The sequence below is a fragment of the Haliotis rufescens genome, unplaced genomic scaffold (genome assembly GCF_023055435.1).
Source record: "Haliotis rufescens isolate VD_foot unplaced genomic scaffold, xgHalRufe1.0.p SCAF_4, whole genome shotgun sequence".
Classification (NCBI taxonomy): domain Eukaryota; kingdom Metazoa; phylum Mollusca; class Gastropoda; order Lepetellida; family Haliotidae; genus Haliotis; species Haliotis rufescens.
Window position 1 is genome coordinate 25042094 of NW_025964112.1, and position 19932 is coordinate 25062025.

Sequence of the window (19932 nt, forward strand, 5' to 3'; positions counted from 1 at the left end):
GTTGTAAGAGGTGAATGTTTGTAAACAAATGGTAAATAGGGATATTTACTTGTAGTTATTATGTGGAGCTGACCATAAACCGATTTAGCTAAATAATGCTAAATCATATTAAATAAATGGACAGATTTTTCAAATTTTTTTTAAAATGAAATATTTGAACAGTTTATAAATTACCCGAGTGAATCACATTTTACACATTGACTATGACATATACATGCCTACAAATGAAAAAAGGCTTGTGAAAACAACAAGTTAGTGTTGTCTGTCTCGCATCAAAGAAATTCTCAGGAAAACATAGAGGAACAAGAATGATTCTGTTCAATGCTACAGCAAATGATTGAAAACAAAATGAAAATATAGTAATTACAACTGACCAAAGTTATATCTATAATATTAGGCAGTTATGTTGTGCAAGGAATGTATCCGTAAATATCCACACAAAGGACAATTACCCATTCATCTGCAGCTGTACTAAGACACTTGTTCGATGTCACTTGATGTTGTAACAATTTAATATTTAAAAATAGATGGAGCGTTTTGGGATATTATTGTGTCATCAACTGATCATGTAAGTTTGTTTCAGGTGTTTCACATTGGTGTCAAGTCTCATTGGTCAGCTGAGATAGCACATGTGACAATTATTTTCATGATGTCCACAGTTCTTTAAAAAACTCCATTGAGATAGGTAACCATCATCATTCAACGTAATCGGCTAATGCTTAGAACAAAGTATGTTGTTTTTAACATAGGCACTTCGCACCCAGATATGGGTGTATTCCATCTGGATTAGTAAGCCTACACATACAGTAAACTACGGTTATTACGAACTCAGACGGACCACTAATTATTGTTTCTTTATATCTGTCATTTGTTATACACATTTCAACCATCATCCTCATCGTTAATTAAGGATGTAATTTGAGGACAAGGTGTCAGTACTTGAGTAAATCAATTGCCTTCAATTGTTTATTGCCACTTTGAACAGCCGCACGTTTTGATAGGCAGATTAGTGACACCTGAGGAGCTCAATCTAACATTGTTGTTGACAGAGTCCACATGGGACCACAGAGAGAATTCACTATATCCGTTATTTCGTTATAAGCGTGTTCGTTATATCCATCAATTTTATATGATAAAATATACAGCAAATGTCCAGGACCAAACAAACAGTTTGTTATGTCAGTCAGTTCATTATAAGAAGTGTTTATTATAAACGTACCGGTAGTTTACTGTACATGTAAACACTTCCTTTTGAAAACCACTGTGCGAGATAACAGTGATTACTGTAAATCACATCAAACAACACAGTTTATATGTTTATTTTGATGGCATTAAGGAAGTTCAAAAACAATAAAATAATGGTACCAACAACAGTTGACTGATTTTTATGCGGAGAAGATGTCAACAAACTTGAAGGCAGATGACAAGACAAAGGTTGTTTATCTAAAGAATGTGACGAAGCCTATCGGTGTGCGTTGGGTCGTGTCGGCCTTTGACGAAGTATTTCATCGGTGGCCTCTGTCTGGACTGCTGGAGTGGTCAATGATGCCTAGTTTGACACAAGTGGGTAGAATTCTTGACCCCGGAAGTGATAACTCACTGGATGCCTATTGTGTAATTCCTATTCTTTGAATGACATTGTTATACACTTGGTACAACTGCTCAGTAAACTATCTTTGTGTTTATATTCAAGTTGGTGCAGTGAAGCCGTCTTATTGTTGATAGTCATTTTGGAGACTTAAATGTGGAGTTTCATTAATGCGAACAAAGAACACTCACATTTTTTGCATTTAATTCACGCTCGCATTAATTTCAAGATTTACAGTTATAAATCAATCAATAAATTTTGGTTGATGGATGTTTTTTATAACTCAACTGATCATTCCTCTCTTGCTGCACTGTCATGTACATATTACATAACATACAAATTTCACCCCACTTCTAACCTGGATTTAGATTGAATAATTATCCCAGACATAAGAAATGCCAAATGGGAACCTTTGTCAGGTAATCTGAGTGGTGCTACCACTAATTATACCTGTAATATATTCATTAACTAAGCATCAAGTGAATGACGACAAATACACAGATGTAGGGTTATACCAGGAAACATGAATGAGAACAAGGGAGTAGTAATCATATTATCCACACAAATCTGAAATCCGAAAACGCTTTCACTACAGGGTTACTGTTTTTAATTGAAATAAAACCATCGGGGGCATTCCCAAATAAAGACATCTGATGAGCTTCTAATGTTCTTTTGTCTGTTTAAGTGGATGAAATTGGTTAATATGTGCCCTAAATAATATCGAAATCTTCATAGATGATTGGTAACCAATCAGTGTTATGAAAATGCATAGAGATGTTGCCTCAAAGAGTATTTACGCTGTCCTTACAGATTGTATCCCAGTCTCTTGTCATGTCAGTTAAGTTAGCCAGCGAATCAAGTCACTGTTGCAGTTGTTAAACTTGTGGTAGTATATCTATATATAATGCAAACCAATAAGTAAAGCGCTCTGAAAGGCTTTCAACAGGTCGCTTCTTATTTGAGACTAAGAGTGTTTGTTTGCAAACAAGTGAAAATGGCTTCAGAAAAATTTGGAAACCAATACTAAGGAAGTAATATGTACATTCCTAGTATACTTCAATCTAGCCAAAATGGTTGATGGTATCTAGCATACTTCAATGTAGTCAAAATGGTTAAGGTCACTGGCATACTTCAAACTAACCGAAATTGTTGTAGGTATGTGGCATACCTTAATCTGGCCGAAAGCCAAAATTGTTGAAGGCATCTGGCATACCTCAATCTGGCTGAAAGTCAAAATTGTTGAAGGTGTCTGGCATACTTCAGTCTCATTAGTCCATCCAAAATATAACTCCATAATTCTCGCCCTGTTTCGGCAAGGGTGGAAACTGGACTGTTATAGTCAGTTAACTCCCTTGCCTGGGAAAGATGTGTCTGATTCATGACCTTTTGAACATGCTGATCAGGTTGCCAGTGAGCTGTTCCCACTTTGGATAAGAAGAATATGCCTGTGTGATCTATGTTTGTCACAGGAAATGAACTGATGCTTGTGCTATTGACTGCTGTTTTGTCTGGTCCAGTCTGCAATATACGGGTTGCTGGGATGTAGTTTGACATGACATTATCACTTGCATGAATGTCTTAGTACTCTTATCATTGCTTACATGAGCACAACTGCCCTTTGGTGTCATTGTAGAGCATCTGCCCGGAGAGTGGAAGGTTCAGGATTCAACTCTGGTCCATGTCATACCAAAAGACTTTAAAAGATTGTACTTGTTGTTACCCTGCCTGGTGCTTGGCATTAACAGGCTAAAACAAGGACTGGTCAGCTCGTAGTCAGTATACTGTGTCCGAGTGGGGTATTCATGTTAAACTGTGGCTTAGCACTATCAACTTGGCACTAGTGCGGACTAGTGGCAGCCACACACACTCGTGCATGCACATTGCTATGTATGTGCAATAATCTTGGAAGCAACGTTAAACCTCATTTCGCCTTCCATTAGATTAGCACACTGTTCTAAATAATCTTTATGCTAGAATTAGAATTTTGAAGAATTTTAACAAGGTTTGTGCTGGGATTTTCAGTATCCCAACTATTGAAATTATTGCAATGCCAGTGGTGTTGATGTGTACATGATGTTAATAATAAGGTGTCCTTTATTTCCAGCATGATCACTTTATCTAAAAAACTGAAGCAGCAGAGTCAGGCTAAGAAAGATGCAGCTGAAGCCGAGATACCCAGAAGGGTGTCAGTACGAGACAAACTACTAGTCAAAGGTGAGGGTAGCCCCATCATGCTTTCACAACTGCTGCCATCTAAGGCTGGATCAACTCATCAAAATAACAAGAAAAGTGAAGGACCTGGACAGTAGAATCCATTATCAATCTGCGGGTGTGCTGTTAAAATAGTACCATTTGTGTTTTTGATATGGTTGTTTCTGTACACATGAGGGAATGTATTTTATCCATCAACATCAACAGCATTGGAAATTAACTTAAAATAGGTGCTAGCATAAAGGGCAGGTGTGTTGTAACTATTGTTAGTTCAGGTGAAAATAGACTAGCCCAGGAACCTGCAATGAGAAAAGTGAAAACCCCACAATATTTCATGTGTAATGTAGTGCAGGCCCATCTTTCAGCACTAGCCAACTCAATATGTTTGCTGGCTGTCTCTCTATCTACTATCATTTACCCTACCTGTGCACTATCTAGGACAAGAACAGTAGTCATACTAGGGAGTGATTTGAATAATTTGTCGAGTGGCCCGTTTTTGTACATCATGGATCCTAGCCTATTGTGTCTGAGAGCCACAAGGTTGTAGATTGGGCTGCTGAAATAAACTGACAGAGTCCTTGTGGAATTGACAGATGAAGTTCATGTGGGACTTAACTCAGCATCTTGGGTTCTCTGAAAACGTCTATTAATCATGAAATCACAATTTTGGCAATTATCAAGCTATAAAATCTTTAGATTTTTCAACAAAAATAATTCTACATCGTTTTCTCCCAAAACCAAAAAAAATAAATCAAAATCAAATTTGGAGAAGTATTATCTCTCAGGTAAACTGACTTCCTCAGAGAAACACACGGACACCAAAGGGTTAAAGTATGAACAAAACCCGTTTTTTCCTGTTGAGGGAAAATCACGTTACTAGACCCACCCACCCCAAACTAAGGAACAGGCATCCAGCTCTGGTCTTGGGACCGCAGCCTTATGCCTCGGTGTTATGGGTAGCTTGGTCACTCATGGTTTTAAGGAAACATGTGAGCCCAAATCTATTCCGTTCTCCCCCTTGAGTATGAGTGAATGGTCTCATTCATTGACCACAACCATGTCCAAAATGTTTGACAAACTTTTCCAAGCTATATCACAGGATATAAATAAGCTAAAACAACATGCAAATCTATGACCAGATCTAGATCACATGATTCAGATTGTAATAGAAAGTCCCATTTACATACACGTCACAGGTCAGAAGGTTCATAGGACAAAAGATGCGTTGTATCTAGGTAGAGTAGTCACCATAGCCCTACCTCACCCCTTGCATCTCGGGAAAGGAAACATGTACCATGTGAGTCTCATGAAAATACATACTATTCTTCCAGCCAGGCATATCAACCTTATCCGCCAAAGATTGAGGTAAAACATGCTAAAGATCCCCAGTACAAAAAGTGTGCTCCCTCAGCCACAGTTTCATGTGATAACCTTGTCAATAGCTCAGACAATTTTGAATGACCTAGCTATTACAGTTATACAGCACAATCCTTGTGCAGTTCAAGCCAAGGGTTGCAGCAGAGATGAAAGCATGCACCACGTGATGCCGAGTGTCAAGAGGCCGGGGGGGTATACTACCCAGAGGATTTTATGGGCCCTTCTCATGATGAATACAGTATACTCATGTTTAAACCTAACGACTACACATTTAAAGATATCATTTATGAAATCTATCAGTTGATCCCAACTGTCAAACCACCAAGCAATGAGGTAGATGATCTGGTGCTTATTGAATGGGAGGGTTTTGAAAATCCTGTAGAAAAGAGGGAAGGTTTTCATACATTACCTTATCGTCATTCACTGAAAATGTGGTCACTAAAATGAATGCGAAAATAAACGCTTCTACCAGCAGAAGTTTTAGCATACCTTACCCCCATAAAGGGAGACAATGCTATAAAACACACAATTTTCCGTTCTCCACATCTCCTACCATTGATGAGGAATATTTGGATCTGGTCAGACTCCCAAATACGAGGATGAATGTCGAGATGAACAAATTCAAAGAATTTGACAATGTCAGTAAGCAGATGATAAACATTAGCACGTACATGAACTGGTTTGCTGCAAGCATCAGATAGGAATTTGCTGGCCAACCTTGTGACACTAAAGTTGAAAGAACTTGGAACAAGTTGGATTCATTCATAGTGCGCTGGACAGCATTCTGAAGATGCACGAAAATCTTCAAACTGCACAGGTATGGATGTCCACACAATTCCTGCTTACTCAAAAGGTTGGACACAATATCTCAGATCCACTAAGACAAAGTTTGATGTCTCAGTCGATATTGGCGCCCCAGTTCTTCAACGGCAGACTAACCTCTGTGATTGATGAGATTTCACACACCACAAATCAGAGATTCCAAACTCTACTATCTCATTGGCATCTTAGCTTCATGAAAAGCAGTTGGCCGATACCCAGAGTCACACGGATCCGCCTAAACGCAGGCATGTTATGTGGGGAGTCTTTTCGTGCCTCTACTTGGAGCGGTTCATCCCGTTCCAGACCAAGCCGATGCAGGTATGAGTCCCAAAGAAGCAGAGGTCGTGGTCAATCCTATACCAGAGGTAGAGGTAGCCGCCGTTTATGACACTCTACATCCAAGAATCTCTCCGCCAAATCCTATCAACCTTGCTATGTTAGTAGACCTCGATTACCGAATACCAAAATTCATCTTAAAGCCTACTGCAGGAGCAGTCGGCAGTTATCTGTCACTATACATGGATAATTGGAAGTCAATTACGGACGACCATTGGCCGATTGAAGTGGTAAAAAGAGGGTACAAACTCCTTTTCCAACAGTGTCCGGAGCTTGTAGTCCACCCCAAAGGACGACGTTTTCAAGTTAGTGGCCACAAGTTTGGCTATATGAGAACTACTAGACAAAGGGGCCATCAGAATCCTCCAAAAGTCAGACACACTACAAATGGTTTTTACTTTCCAATTTTTCTGGTCCCCAAAAAGAACTGCATGATAATAGACCTAAAGGTACTCAACAGAGACTACCCCCAAAGTTTCAAATGGTATCAGTCAAAAGGTTGTGCCTATTCGCCCAAGTTGTAGACCCTGCCTACACTTTGCAGTAAACGGTCTAAGGTTCGAATTCAACCTGCTACCATTCGGAATATCAAAAGCGCCATGGCTTTTTACACGGATTATCACCCCCATCATCGGCTTTGCTCATCTAAATCTTGTAAGACTCCATGGCTATATAGACAACTTCCTCTCAGCCGATCAAGATACAGCAGAGTACAATATTTGTTATTCAACTCCTATCTCTTATGGGTTTCCTGGTACATCCTGTCAAGTCGGAATTAATACCAACCCCAGACATAGTGTACATAGGGGTGAGGTTTCAACTTTTAAAAGGAATTTTATAACACCCAGAGGACAGATATCTAAGAGCTATAGAGAGGATCCAGAGTGCCCTTGACCAACCCAGCAGGTCACGTCGCGGTGGATGTCTTGCCAAGATCTTACTTACAGAGGCAGACTTCAGTTACGTCCACTACAAGCGTGGATGAACACCACCAGAGATATGGGACTGGAAGACAAATACAACACCCTCACAGCCAGCTATCGGAACTACGATGGTGGTTTCTTCGTCAAAATGTCATGCCAGGCATTCCTCTCATGTTCCCCCCACCGTTACATCATCTATATACAGACGTATCAGGCGAAGGGTAGGGCGTGCATGTGGATGACATCACAATCCAAGGAATTTGGTCAATTCAGGAAAAAAAGTAACACATAAACTGTCTGGAAATGAGAGCCATTATCAAAGCAATCAAGCCAAGGTCTCATCTACTACACCACTCGTCAGTACTGATAGCTACAGACAACATCAAGGGGGCACAAGATCAGCACTTTTGTTGAGGGAGGTTATGCTTTTATTTGACTTTGCAGATTCAGTGAGTTGCAGGATAGAAGCACGGCGCATACTGGGCAAAGTGAACATACTTGCAGACTGCCTATCACGGAGACACAAGATTGTACTCACAGAATGGACTCTCCTTCCTGAGGTATTCAAATGGATCACCTCAAAGTGGGATACCCCTTATCTAGATCTGTTTGCCACATGCCTTAACCATCGACTTCCCGTTTACGTCAGCCCAGTCCCAGATCCATTAGCCCTCCAGGTCGACACCCTATCCATAAGTTAGCAGGGGATGTTTGCCTACGCCTTCCCTCCTTGGTCTCTCCTGAGCAGAGTATTAAGGATGATCGAGGACACTGATTGTCATAATTCTGACAGCTCCAGCATGGCCCAACAGAACGTGGTTTCCAAGACTGCTTCCACTACTCATAGAAGGACCTCTCAAACTACCAGAACGTCCCGATCTCCTCCGCCAACCACAATTGTACGTAGTTTACGGCAGCCTGGCAAATCCCCACCTTCAACCCTGGAAACTATCGCGGCAAAGATGCAAGTTTCTCTAAATCAGCTTCAGAAGCGGTTGCTAGCTCATGGAGCCCAACTTCCTCAGCTATCTGTAACGTTAGATGGAGAAACTTCTGCCAGTGGTGAATAGAAAGAGGTTTGCATGACGAAACTATAACAATACCTACAGTGGCTGATTTTCTACTTCACCTGAGAAATGAGAAAAGACTTAGACATGGTACAGTTACTCGCCTCAGTTCTACAACATGATGGTCTTTTTGTGGGCTCTCACCAAGTCAACTCAAGAAATCGTTTTCACTGGAAGATATTAAAATCCCACACACTTTCCCAAAATGGAATTTATCCATCGTACTGTCTGCCCTGATGGAGGCACCATGTGAACCAACATCAGAGGCTACACTTTTAACAACTTCTGAAAAGACTTCTTCTTAGTGTTAGCTACAGTTCCAGAGTGTCTGAGATTCATGCTATTGATATCTCATCTATTACGCATACACAAGACTGGAACATGATATCGCCAAAAACCAGGCATCAGCATTTGGACCTCTAGGTCATAGACATTATTCTATTCCATCTTAGAGCAAAACAGTGGATCATCCAGATAGACTATTATGCCCCATCAGAGCTCTGAAATACTATATTTCAGCTACGCAGATCCACAGAAAGAAAGGAAAACGGCTCTTTCTCTCTTGCAAGCCTTTGTCAGAAAAGGACATTACTAAGGCTACTGTGGCAGGATGGCTTAAGAACACTATATCTGATAGTTATCGTCAAGCCCAGCTCTCAACACCAAAATGGGGAAGAAGCAAGGCTCATGAAATCCGTGCACTAGCAACAAGCCTGGCCTCATGGAATTCAGTTTCCATCGAACAAGTGGCATCAAGCTGTCAATGGAGATCCCACAATACGTTTACTCATTTTATCTAGAAGACGTACAACATGATCTAGAGGACTATACTCCCTGGGGCCCTTGGTGGCGGCCCAGGCTATAGTCACTCCGTAGTCTATCCACCCCTATTCTGTGGAAGTAAGGGGGTAGGGGATGTGAAGATCACAGAAAATACCACAAAATAAGGTAAGTTAGCCTTTACACTATGTCAACTAGGTTGGACGGATCATTGGCTAACATCTTGGATCATAGATCATAAGGTGATAGGGTTATTACATTTTTAGTCATTCGGCATAACATGTGTAACTACCGGAGGTGTCATCGTGGAAGACTTCAGAACCGGAATTAACGTAAGGGATACGTATTATCACCAATGTGTAACAGGAAACATGTCATCAGTGGGAATGTATGTCATTATCATACCTGAGGTGAGATAAGTATATATGCGTTTGGCTATAGAGCAACAGGTATATATCTATGTCACAATGAAGGATTAACCGGAAGGGATGTCATAGATGACCTCAGAACTGGAAGTGACGTCATAAATGACTCAAGTGATGTCACAAAGAGAATGAACAAAAGTGTCGCCATAGATGTTCTCAAAACTGGAAGTGGGGTCATGAAAGACCTCAGAACTGGAGGTAAACTTCATAAGTTAGGTCATATATCACCCAAAACAGGTAACAATTATGATGTCATAGTTTTCTTCAGGTTTGCCAAGGGTAACATCAGAAAGTTAGGCATTGGTTCATATCCCCATTTCTTCTATGTATTCCCTTTCTTCACTGCTGCCAATTATTCGGGAGTACTAGATGACAGATCCAACCTGTCCCTCTGGTAAATACTGGCTCTGATGTAATAGAGGTAGGCTATTCGTAGGAATTATCAAACAATAGTTACCATTGTGTATAATTCTAAGAATACTACCTCTATTACATCATAGCCATAAATTCCCGTTTTTAGCAATAATCACACTATAAAATCTTTAGATTTTTCAAAAGACGTCCTCTTCACTGCCAGTTTTCCAAATAGTTTTGAAGTAGACCCTATCCTTTGTCACACTGCATCTGCGCATGCGCAAGGCAGGGAAACATCACTTCTATCCAATAACCTTCATCGACTAGATGTAAGATATATTGGGGAGGTTGGAGGGACTATTTCCTCATGTAATAGAAGTAGTATTCTTAGAATTATACACAAAGATTATGATTGTGGGTTCAAATTCAGGTTCACCCCGATTATGTTTCTAGGTTTGTCAGCACCATACCCGTGCTCGTGGGTCTCACTGAAGTTACAAACATCAAAGACCTGCATCATTTCGGGCTTTCCTCCCACATTAAGATGACATGCTGTGATATAACTGGAATGCTGTTAAAAGCGGCATTAAACCCAACTCACTCACTTGTAAAGCTGGAAGTAGCGTCCTTCTGTCTAAAATTGCATGTAATACAAAGAACAGCTTTGTTTGCTTCGGAAAGTTTATGTCTTTTTCAGGGCTCTGCATATATATTGTTGAGTTCAAAATAGCATCAAGTGGAATATTGGGCCATATATTGTTGCTTTATACTAACTTTAAATTGTTTAAACATTTTTCTCATACATTCTCACCAGGGCACCTTCTCCATCCTTCTGGTGACTTTTCGTTCATCATAGCAGATGTAAATATCATGTCACTCTTGGCATTAGTTGTCACAGTTGTCAACTTCAGACTTGTCAGATTATCCTCCTCCTCTTCTGGTTGTAGGTGGGTCCTGTTTCTTCATTGTGTTCCCCATCAGTGAGTGGTAGTAGCTGGGTCCTGTTTCTTCGTTGTGTTCCCCATCAGTGAGTGGTAGTAGGTGGGTCCTGTTTCTTCATTGTGTTCCCCATCAGTGAGTGGTAGTAGGTGGGTCCTGTTTCTTCGTTGTGTTCCCCATTAAGGAGTGGTAGTAGGTGGGTCCTGTTTCTTCATTGTGTTCCCCATCAGGGAGTGGTAGTAGGTGGGTCCTGTTTCCTCGGTGTGTTCCCCATTAAGGAGAGGTAGTAGGTGGGTCCTGTTTCTTCATTGTGTTCCCCATCAGGGAGTGGTAGTAGGTGGGTCCTGTTTCTTCGTTGTTTTCCCCATCAGGGAGTGGTAGCAGCTGGGTCCTGTTTCTTCGTTGTGTTCCCCATCAGTGAGTGGTAGTAGCTGGGTCCTGTTTCTTTGTTGTGTTCCCCATCAGGGAGTAGTAATAGCTGGGTCCTGTTTCTTCGGTGTGTTCCCCATCAGTGAGTGGTAGTAGGTGGGTCCTGTTTCTTCGTTGTGGCTGGGTCCTGTTTCCTCATTTTGTTCCCAATCAGGGAGTGGTTGTAGGTGGACCCTGTTTCTTCATTTTGTTCCCCATTAAGGAGTGGTAGTAGCTGGGTCCTGTTTCTTCGGTGTGTTCCCCATTAAGGAGTGGTAGCAGCTTGGTCCTGTTTCTTCGTTGTTTTCCCCATCAGGGAGTGGTAGTAGCTGGGTCCTGTTTCTTCGGTGTGTTCCCCATCAGTGAGTGGTAGTAGCTGGGTCCTGTTTCTTTGTTGTGTTCCCCATCAGGGAGAAGTAATAGCTGGGTCCTGTTTCTTCGGTGTGTTCCCCATCAGTGAGTGGTAGTAGGTGTGTCCTGTTTCTTCGTTGTGGCTGGGTCCTGTTTCCTCGTTGTGTTCCCAATCAGGGAGTGGTTGTAGGTGGACCCTGTTATTTTATTGTGTTCCCTATCAGTGAGTGGTTGTAGGTGGACCCTGTTATTTTATTGTTTTCCCCATCAGGGAGTGGTTGTAGGTGGACCCTGTTACTTTATTGTTTTCCCTTTCAGGGAGTGGTTGTAGGTGGACCCCGTAACTTTATTGTGTTCCCTATCAGTGAGTGGTTGTAGGTGGACCCTGTTACTTTATTGTATTCCCTTTCAGGGAGTTGTTGTAGGTGGACCCTGTTACTTTATTGTGTTCCCTTTCAGGGAGTGGTTGTAGGTGGACCCTGTTACTTTATTGTATTCCCTTCCAGGGAGTGGTTGTAGGTGGACCCTGTTACTTTATTGTGTTCGCTATCAGGGAGTGGTTGTAGGTGGACCCTGTTACTTTATTGTGTTCCCTTTCCGGGAGTGGTTGTAGGTGGACCCTGTTACTTTATTGTATTCCCTTCCAGGGAGTGGTTGTAGGTGGACCCTGTTACTTTATTGTGCTCCCCATCAGTGAGTGGTTGTAGGTGGACCCTGTTACTTTATTGTGTTCCCCATCAGTGAGTGGTTGTAGGTGGACCCTGTTACTTTATTGTATTCCCTTTCAGGGAGTGGTTGTAGGTGGACCCTGTTACTTTATTGTGTTCCCTATCAGTGAGTGGTTGTAGGTGGACCCTGTTACTTTATTGTGTTCGCTATCAGTGATTGGTTGTAGGTGGACCCTGTTACTTTATTGTGTTCCCTATCAGGGAGTGGTTGTAGGTGGACCCTGTTACTTTATTGTATTCCCTTTCAGGGAGTGGTTGTAGGTGGACCCTGTTACTTTATTGTGTTCCCCATCAGGGAGTTGTTGTAGGTGGACCCTGTTACTTTATTGTGTTCCCTTTCAGGGAGTGGTTGTAGGTGGACCCTGTTACTTTATTGTATTCCCTTTCAGGGAGTGGTTGTAGGTGGACCCTGTTACTTTATTGTGCTCCCCATCAGTGAGTGGTTGTAGGTGGACCCTGTTACTTTATTGTATTCCCTTTCAGGGAGTGGTTGTAGGTGGACCCTGTTACTTTATTGTGTTCCCTATCAGTGAGTGGTTGTAGGTGGACCCTGTTACTTTATTGTGTTCGCTATCAGTGATTGGTTGTAGGTGGACCCTGTTACTTTATTGTGTTCCCTATCAGGGAGTGGTTGTAGGTGGACCCTGTTACTTTATTGTATTCCCTTTCAGGGAGTGGTTGTAGGTGGACCCTGTTACTTTATTGTGTTCCCCATCAGGGAGTTGTTGTAGGTGGACCCTGTTACTTTATTGTGTTCCCTTTCAGGGAGTGGTTGTAGGTGGACCCTGTTACTTTATTGTATTCCCTTTCAGGGAGTGGTTGTAGGTGGACCCTGTTACTTTATTGTGTTCCCTATCAGTGAGTGGTTGTAGGTGGACCCTGTTACTTTATTGTGTTCCCTTTCAGGGAGTGGTTGTAGGTGGACCCTGTTACTTTATTGTGTTCCCCATCAGTGAGTGGTTGTAGGTGGACCCTGTTACTTTATTGTATTCCCTTTCAGGGAGTGGTTGTAGGTGGACCCTGTTACTTAATTGTGTTCCCTATCAGTGAGTGGTTGTAGGTGGACCCTGTTACTTTATTGTATTCCCTTTCAGGGAGTGGTTGTAGGTGGACCCTGTTACTTTATTGTATTCCCTATCAGTGAGTGGTTGTAGGTGGACCCTGTTACTTTATTGTGTTCGCTATCAGGGAGTGGTTGTAGGTGGACCCTGTTACTTTATTGTGTTCCCTTTCAGGGAGTGGTTGTAGGTGGACCCTGTTACTTTATTGTATTCCCTTCCAGGGAGTGGTTGTAGGTGGACCCTGTTACTTTATTGTGCTCCCCATCAGTGAGTGGTTGTAGGTGGACCCTGTTACTTTATTGTGTTCGCTATCAGTGATTGGTTGTAGGTGGACCCTGTTACTTTATTGTGTTCCCTATCAGGGAGTGGTTGAAGGTGGACCCTGTTACTTTATTGTATTCCCTATCAGTGAATGGTTGTAGGTGGACCCTGTTGCTTTATTGTGTTCCCTATCAGGGAGTGGTTGTAGGTGGACCCTGTTACTTTATTGTATTCCCTTTCAGGGAGTGGTTGTAGGTGGACCCTGTTACTTTATTGTGTTCCCTTTCAGGGAGTGGTTGTAGGTGGACCCTGTTACTTTATTGTGTTCCCTATCAGGGAGTGGTTGAAGGTGACCCTGTTACTTTATTGTGTTCCCTTTCAGGGAGTGGTTGTAGGTGGACCCTGTTACTTTATTGTGTTCCCTTTCAGGGAGTGGTTGTAGGTGGACCCTGTTACTTTATTGTGTTCCCTATCAGGGAGTGGTTGAAGGTGGACCCTGTTACTTTATTGTGTTCCATATCAGTGATTGGTTGTAGGTGGACCCTGTTACTTTATTGTGTTCCCTATCAGGGAGAGGTTGTAGGTGGACCCTGTTACTTTATTGTGTTCCCTATCAGTGAGTGGTTGTAGGTGGACCCTGTTACTTTATTGTGTTCCCTATCAGGGAGTGGTTGTAGGTGATCTACCTCAGACCTTTCAGTCTCGGTTTCTAACTATTACTTGACCTTAGTTAGTTTGTCTAGTGTTGATGATGTGTAATTTTTTACCTTATCCCCCATTACTCCTTAATGCATTCACTACTCACCTTTTGACAGAAGTGAATGTGTGATTGATCCTGCTGAAGAAAGAAAAGTGTTGTTCCATTCTGAAGCAGGACCCTCCCAGTCACTAGCTGCCACACCACCTGAAAGTGGTACATGACAGATTTCTTCATATCATTGTTGGTCACCGTACAGAACACATGTGCTGCTAATTGGTCCTCAATTTTCGTTATTTGCTGTCCCTGTGACTTTCACTGCTTCTCTTAAAAACACCCCATATCCTTCAGGCACCTGTGCCTACCTATCTGCATACTACAGTAGCGCCTTCAGGGTCTTACGCACCACCAGTGTTTCTGGTGAATAAACTTACCCAAGCGCGTGCTATTCCCCAATCGCCTGTAGCGTCTCCGGCGTCTCTTGCAGTCCCATCTACAGCTCTGGCTACACCAGGGGTGTGCTTGGGTACTCCATCATCATCTCTGGTCATGTCACAGGACTCATTGTCCCCCAGTACGGCTTCTAGACGATCTTTCAATGCATCTAACTCCAAATGGCGCTCCAGGAGCCGTTCTCCTGTCCACAGTTAGTAGTAATATCATTTGGACTCCTCAAAGGTGTCAATAGCTAAATTGCTTGACAACCCCGTTGAGTGAGATATGCATCTAGGTATTGCTGGGATGCCAGACTGGATGGCTGACCCTCTGTCAGCGGTAGCGCCTTTCCCTGGTTCAGGCGTCAACAAGAGGGACACAATCTGGTTGCACCCTACTTCCATTCCACCTGACTCCATGTTAAAGTATATGGTCAGAGCGCTGGATGGGGATTTTTCCAAAACACGCCTTTGGGGTAGCAGACCAGCTCATGACTTGGATGAGGATCTCCATTTGATGACAGGCTCGTCCATGCCTATTACCATCAAGATCCCTGACAGCTCTTTCGCCTTCAAAGAAATGGAAATCAGACGGTCCCTAAAACCCTTGTCAGCCATTGCCTCATCTCATGCTATGGACCAAGATTTTTCCGTAACCAATGCCAATAGGATCAATCATTTCCAGATGGTGGTAGATTTCCAACAAAGGCAGATTGAGATTGACATTTGACATGTGCAATATCCTTAAGGCGGCTTTAGCTGAGATTACCGCCACCTGCCATCTTGGGTATCTGGCCTTATCTAATTGGGATTCTAAAGTTAAGCACTGGCTGCTCCATCAGCCATGGTGGCCCACTACATTATTTAATGGCCAAATCACTAAAACACATACTCAAGATGAGACAGCACTAAAGACTATGGAACATGTATCCAAGAACCTTGGTCAACGTGCGTCGAAGTCAGGGAATTATCGACACAGAGGCTCATTCTTCAATGACCAGACCACCAATCAGCCCTCCTTTCGTGGCAAAGGACAAGTCAGGGGTCAAAGCTCCTATCAATCTTGATAGGGTAGTTCACAGGCTAGGAGCTGGGACATGAGGGGGAAACATTGAACCAGTGGACAATCACTACTGGGTTCTCCCACCTCCAGTCATCCCAATAGTCGACACACCAGTAGGTGGGAGACTAGGCCTGTTTTGGTGAAATTGGATTGGTATCGCAGACATCATAAGGTACAGGTATTGCTTCAGCTTGAGTGCAGAGCCTCCGTTGACAACAGCACCAGAGCTGTAGCTTTACCCATCAGTTGTTGGGGACCAACATACAGACCTTGTTGCAGACCCCAACTCTAACACCAGGGTTCTATTCTCCCATTTTTCTCATTCTCAAGCAGGATTCTACATGATGCAGATGATACACAACCTTGCACTGTTCAACAAACGTTACCTAGAGTGTCCTGCATACTTTTGTCTCATTACCTTGAGTCTGCTCAGGGACAGCATCAATGCTTACTATTCCCTGTTCAGCGTCGACCTGCAGGATGCTTACCTGCATGTGCCTATTCATCCCAACAACCAGCAGTTCCTCAGGTTCCAGTTCCAGTTCCAGTACCAGTGAACGGTCGTACCATTTGGCATTTCAGTGGATTGACCACTGCATACTGAATCATCTAGTAGCGGTGATCCTAACCCGTCATTGGGACTTCACCAGGTGCTTGCTTTATCAACTTGGTTGGATAGTCAACAAGGTGAAGTCGGAAACTAATCCCATCCTACTGATTCAAGTTCATAGAAGGGCTATTTCAGACAGATCTAGACCTCTTATCAGTGCCAAGGGACAGATGGATAAAAATCTTACGCCATCTGTACCCCACCCTGCAGCAGCCCATCACACTTCAATAATGGCAAGTGCTTCTGGGACTGCTTACGTCATCTCAGGACTTGACGATCAGGGGTCAGTTGCAATTACGCCTGGTTCCTGGTTCCTCAGATCAGATGACAGGACCTGACCATATCCATCGCTCTTCCGGTCCATCTCAAGACTCACCTCAATTGGTAGACAGTAGTGTCAACGTCTTAGTAGGTGTCTCCTTAACAGAGTCACCCCGACGTCCCGCCTGTTCGTAGACACATCTCTGCAACATTTGGGTGCACATCTAGAGGACCAGACAGCATCAGGGTTGTGGTCCAGCGCACAGTGCACATTGCACATCAACAATTTTTAAGTTGGAGGTGCTCATACTCGCAATGATACATTGGGAGGAGCACCTTCAAAACACCCAACTCGCCATTTCCACTGACACATCTCGGTGGTCTGGTGCCTGCAGACTCACACTCACACTCTCTGCTCAAACAGACGGTCAGGTTTTTCAACCTGATGGATCGACTGGGTCTTCGCTTCCTGGTCCATCACATACCCAGTTGTCAGAATGCCATATCCAGGCCAGACAGAGTGGTGCCCACAGAGTGGAAACGCCACCCAGAGGCATTCCATCTCATTCGTCAGAGCCTAGGAAACCCAACATCGACCTATTCGCAAAATCCACAGGCCTTGGCAGTCGATGCACTAAGCATCCCACGTGAGGGGTTAAAAGCATATGCTTTTTCACCCCCAGTACTTCTTCCCAAGGTGATGCAAAAGATAAGGGCAACCAGGAGCCTCGCTCTGATTTTGATTGTGCCTTGGTGGCTGGTGAGAGGGTGGTTCATGGACCTAAGAAACCTTGCAGGAATAAACCACTACCTCTACCGGGTTGGCCCAACCTACTGGTACATCCACACAGTAGGCGACCACACCCCACACCAGGCAGGTTTCATCTACATGCCTGGTTCATTTACAAAGAGCCCTAGGTAAGAAAGGCTATTCGGCACAAGTTTGAGACCTGTTGTAAAGTAAAGGCTCAAGATTCCACTAAAGCCTCACCTCAATTCTTGGCCGAGTATCTTCTACACTTGCGTACCAAATGACACTTGAAAGGTAGCACCATCACTACCTATTTGGTAGCTTTAAATCCAGTGTTGGCAGTACCAGAGGATTAAAAAATAACCAAGATTCAGGAACTGCAAGCTTTATTACGCTCATTTAGGCTTGAGGATTTGAAGGCCAAATTTCGTCCCCCTGTGTGGGATTTGAATGTGGTACTTTGGTGTTTGCGGGGAACTCCATTCAAGCCTCTCCACGCAACTTCATTCTTCAACGACACCAAGAAGACAATTTGTCTCTTGGCAGGAGCAAAGGCAGCAAAAGTGAGCAAGATTCATACACTTGATATCATTCGTGTACGCTTTTGGATTTTATAGCTGAAAACCAGTTGCCAGGACAACCTGATCGTTCTTTCACTATCCCACCATTATGATCCATCATGGGAGTGGAAGACGAGAATGAACTCTTATTATGCCTCTTATTATGCATAACAAGTTTTCATCCAAGACTGGCTGACACAAAATTTTAGTCAGGAGAGTTTTTATTGAGTACACATCAGAAGGTATTCAAGCCTCCATACTGTCAGATACAGATGCATTAAGGAGTAATGCAGGATGAGTAAAAAAATCTGGTTAAATCTAGATATTTTATATATTTATATACTTGTCCTGCATTACTACATCTAAAGGCCCACCCATCACAGACCTGCCTCCACACATGATCTTGAGATATTTAACGTGTCACCAACAGTAACATGGAGAAATTGGTTATCTACAGTAATATGGAGAAATCAGTTATCTACCACGGCCGGTGTGACGTGACAGCTAGTGATTGGGAGGGTCCGTCTTCAGAATGGAACAACACTTTTCTTTAAATCACAGCTTCACTTCTGTCAAAAGGTAAGCAGTGAATGTATTAGGGAGTAATGCAGGACAAGAATACAAATATAAAAAAATTCTAGACTTTATTAGTTTGATTATCTAGAAATTAGGTATTGTCAGTCATCGAAAACATATCTATCTCAAGTACTGATAGATTATCTATCTTTGCTCATTAAGACCATACAAAATTTATCATTCACACATAGGAAAATGTTCATACCATCCCTAAGTTTTACAGCTTTATCAGATGTCATTCAGACTGTTGTTTTTGGTTTTGGTTTTTACAGAGGTGCAAGAAATGGAAGAAAATCTACCCAAGACATGTCGTGCTCAGTTTGATGACATCAATAAAATACACAAGTTCTCACTAATAATTTGTCCAGATGAAGGATTTTGGCAAGGTGGCAAATTCAAGTTTCATATAGATGTGCCTGAGGACTATAATATTGTGGTAAGTATTGACCTACATCACCTGTATTAAATATGTCAGAACATGTAGAACAAAGAGACTACTGATGTACAGATATCACTCACCTCATTTTGACTTGTAATGGAATTGGGGGTCACGTCTATTGCGTCCCCATGGCTCGCCAGAAACCTATGATTGTTGGTTCGAATCACAGTTCACCGTGATAATGTTTCTAGGTCTGTCAGCACCATACCCATACTCATGGGTTTCACCGAAGTGATAAAAGTCCAAGACCTGCATCACTTCTGGGTTTCCCCCTACATTAAACTGACACCGTGATATGGAATATTGTTCAAAGTGGCATTAAACAAAACTCACTCACTCTAATGGAATTTCTTATCATGCTGGATAATTTATTGCGTTTAATTTGTTTAATTTGTTTCTTTCAGCCTCCTCAGGTTATCTGCAGTACAAAAATTTGGCATCCAAACATCACGGAGAATGGAGAAGTATGCCTCAGTCTCTTGCGACAGAATTCCTATGATAGTATGGGTGAGTTGTCCACCATTGATGACACCTGAATTTTGGTCAAGCACTTGAAAAAACAAGTTTCAACATGGCATCAGCCTTTTTTGAAGACCAATTATCAATACTTTCCTGTCATGATAGTGTGCAGTTTGCTTCTTATCTTTCATATTCATGCCACAGAGTGAAACAGCTCTTCTGAACGCACCCCAGAAGTCGGTCAACCATTATGAGTTAGCCGCCCTTGAACTTCTGCTTGCTTCAAATCACCACGCGCTACATACATGGTTTTGCCTAGCTCATTGATACCCCTTCTAACTGCATCTATACATACTTAAATATACACTTAAGGTTGTTTTTTGTTGCTCACATTGTATTATTCTATTCCTGTTTATTCAGTTTCGCAATGTTTTTTTTCAAGGGCAGATCC

General features: G+C 42.6%; 1 protein-coding gene across 4 annotated transcripts in view; it reads left to right on the plus strand.

The window, feature by feature from the left end:
- The window catches only part of LOC124124387 (NEDD8-conjugating enzyme UBE2F-like), a 36009-nt gene that overhangs the window by 1112 nt on the left and 14965 nt on the right, over nucleotides 1-19932 (plus strand). For 2 of the 4 annotated variants that reach the window (XM_048382639.1, XM_048382640.1), the window contains exons 2-5: nucleotides 584-685; nucleotides 3693-3802; nucleotides 18856-19019; nucleotides 19427-19529. In XM_048382639.1, coding sequence (XP_048238596.1) covers nucleotides 3694-3802; nucleotides 18856-19019; nucleotides 19427-19529 — 376 coding nt within the window. In that variant the 5' untranslated portion in view covers nucleotides 584-685; nucleotide 3693. The remainder of the gene's footprint in view (nucleotides 1-583; nucleotides 686-3692; nucleotides 3803-18855; nucleotides 19020-19426; nucleotides 19530-19932) is intronic. The other 2 variants (XM_046487533.1, XM_046487532.2) reach the window with 1 other exon arrangement.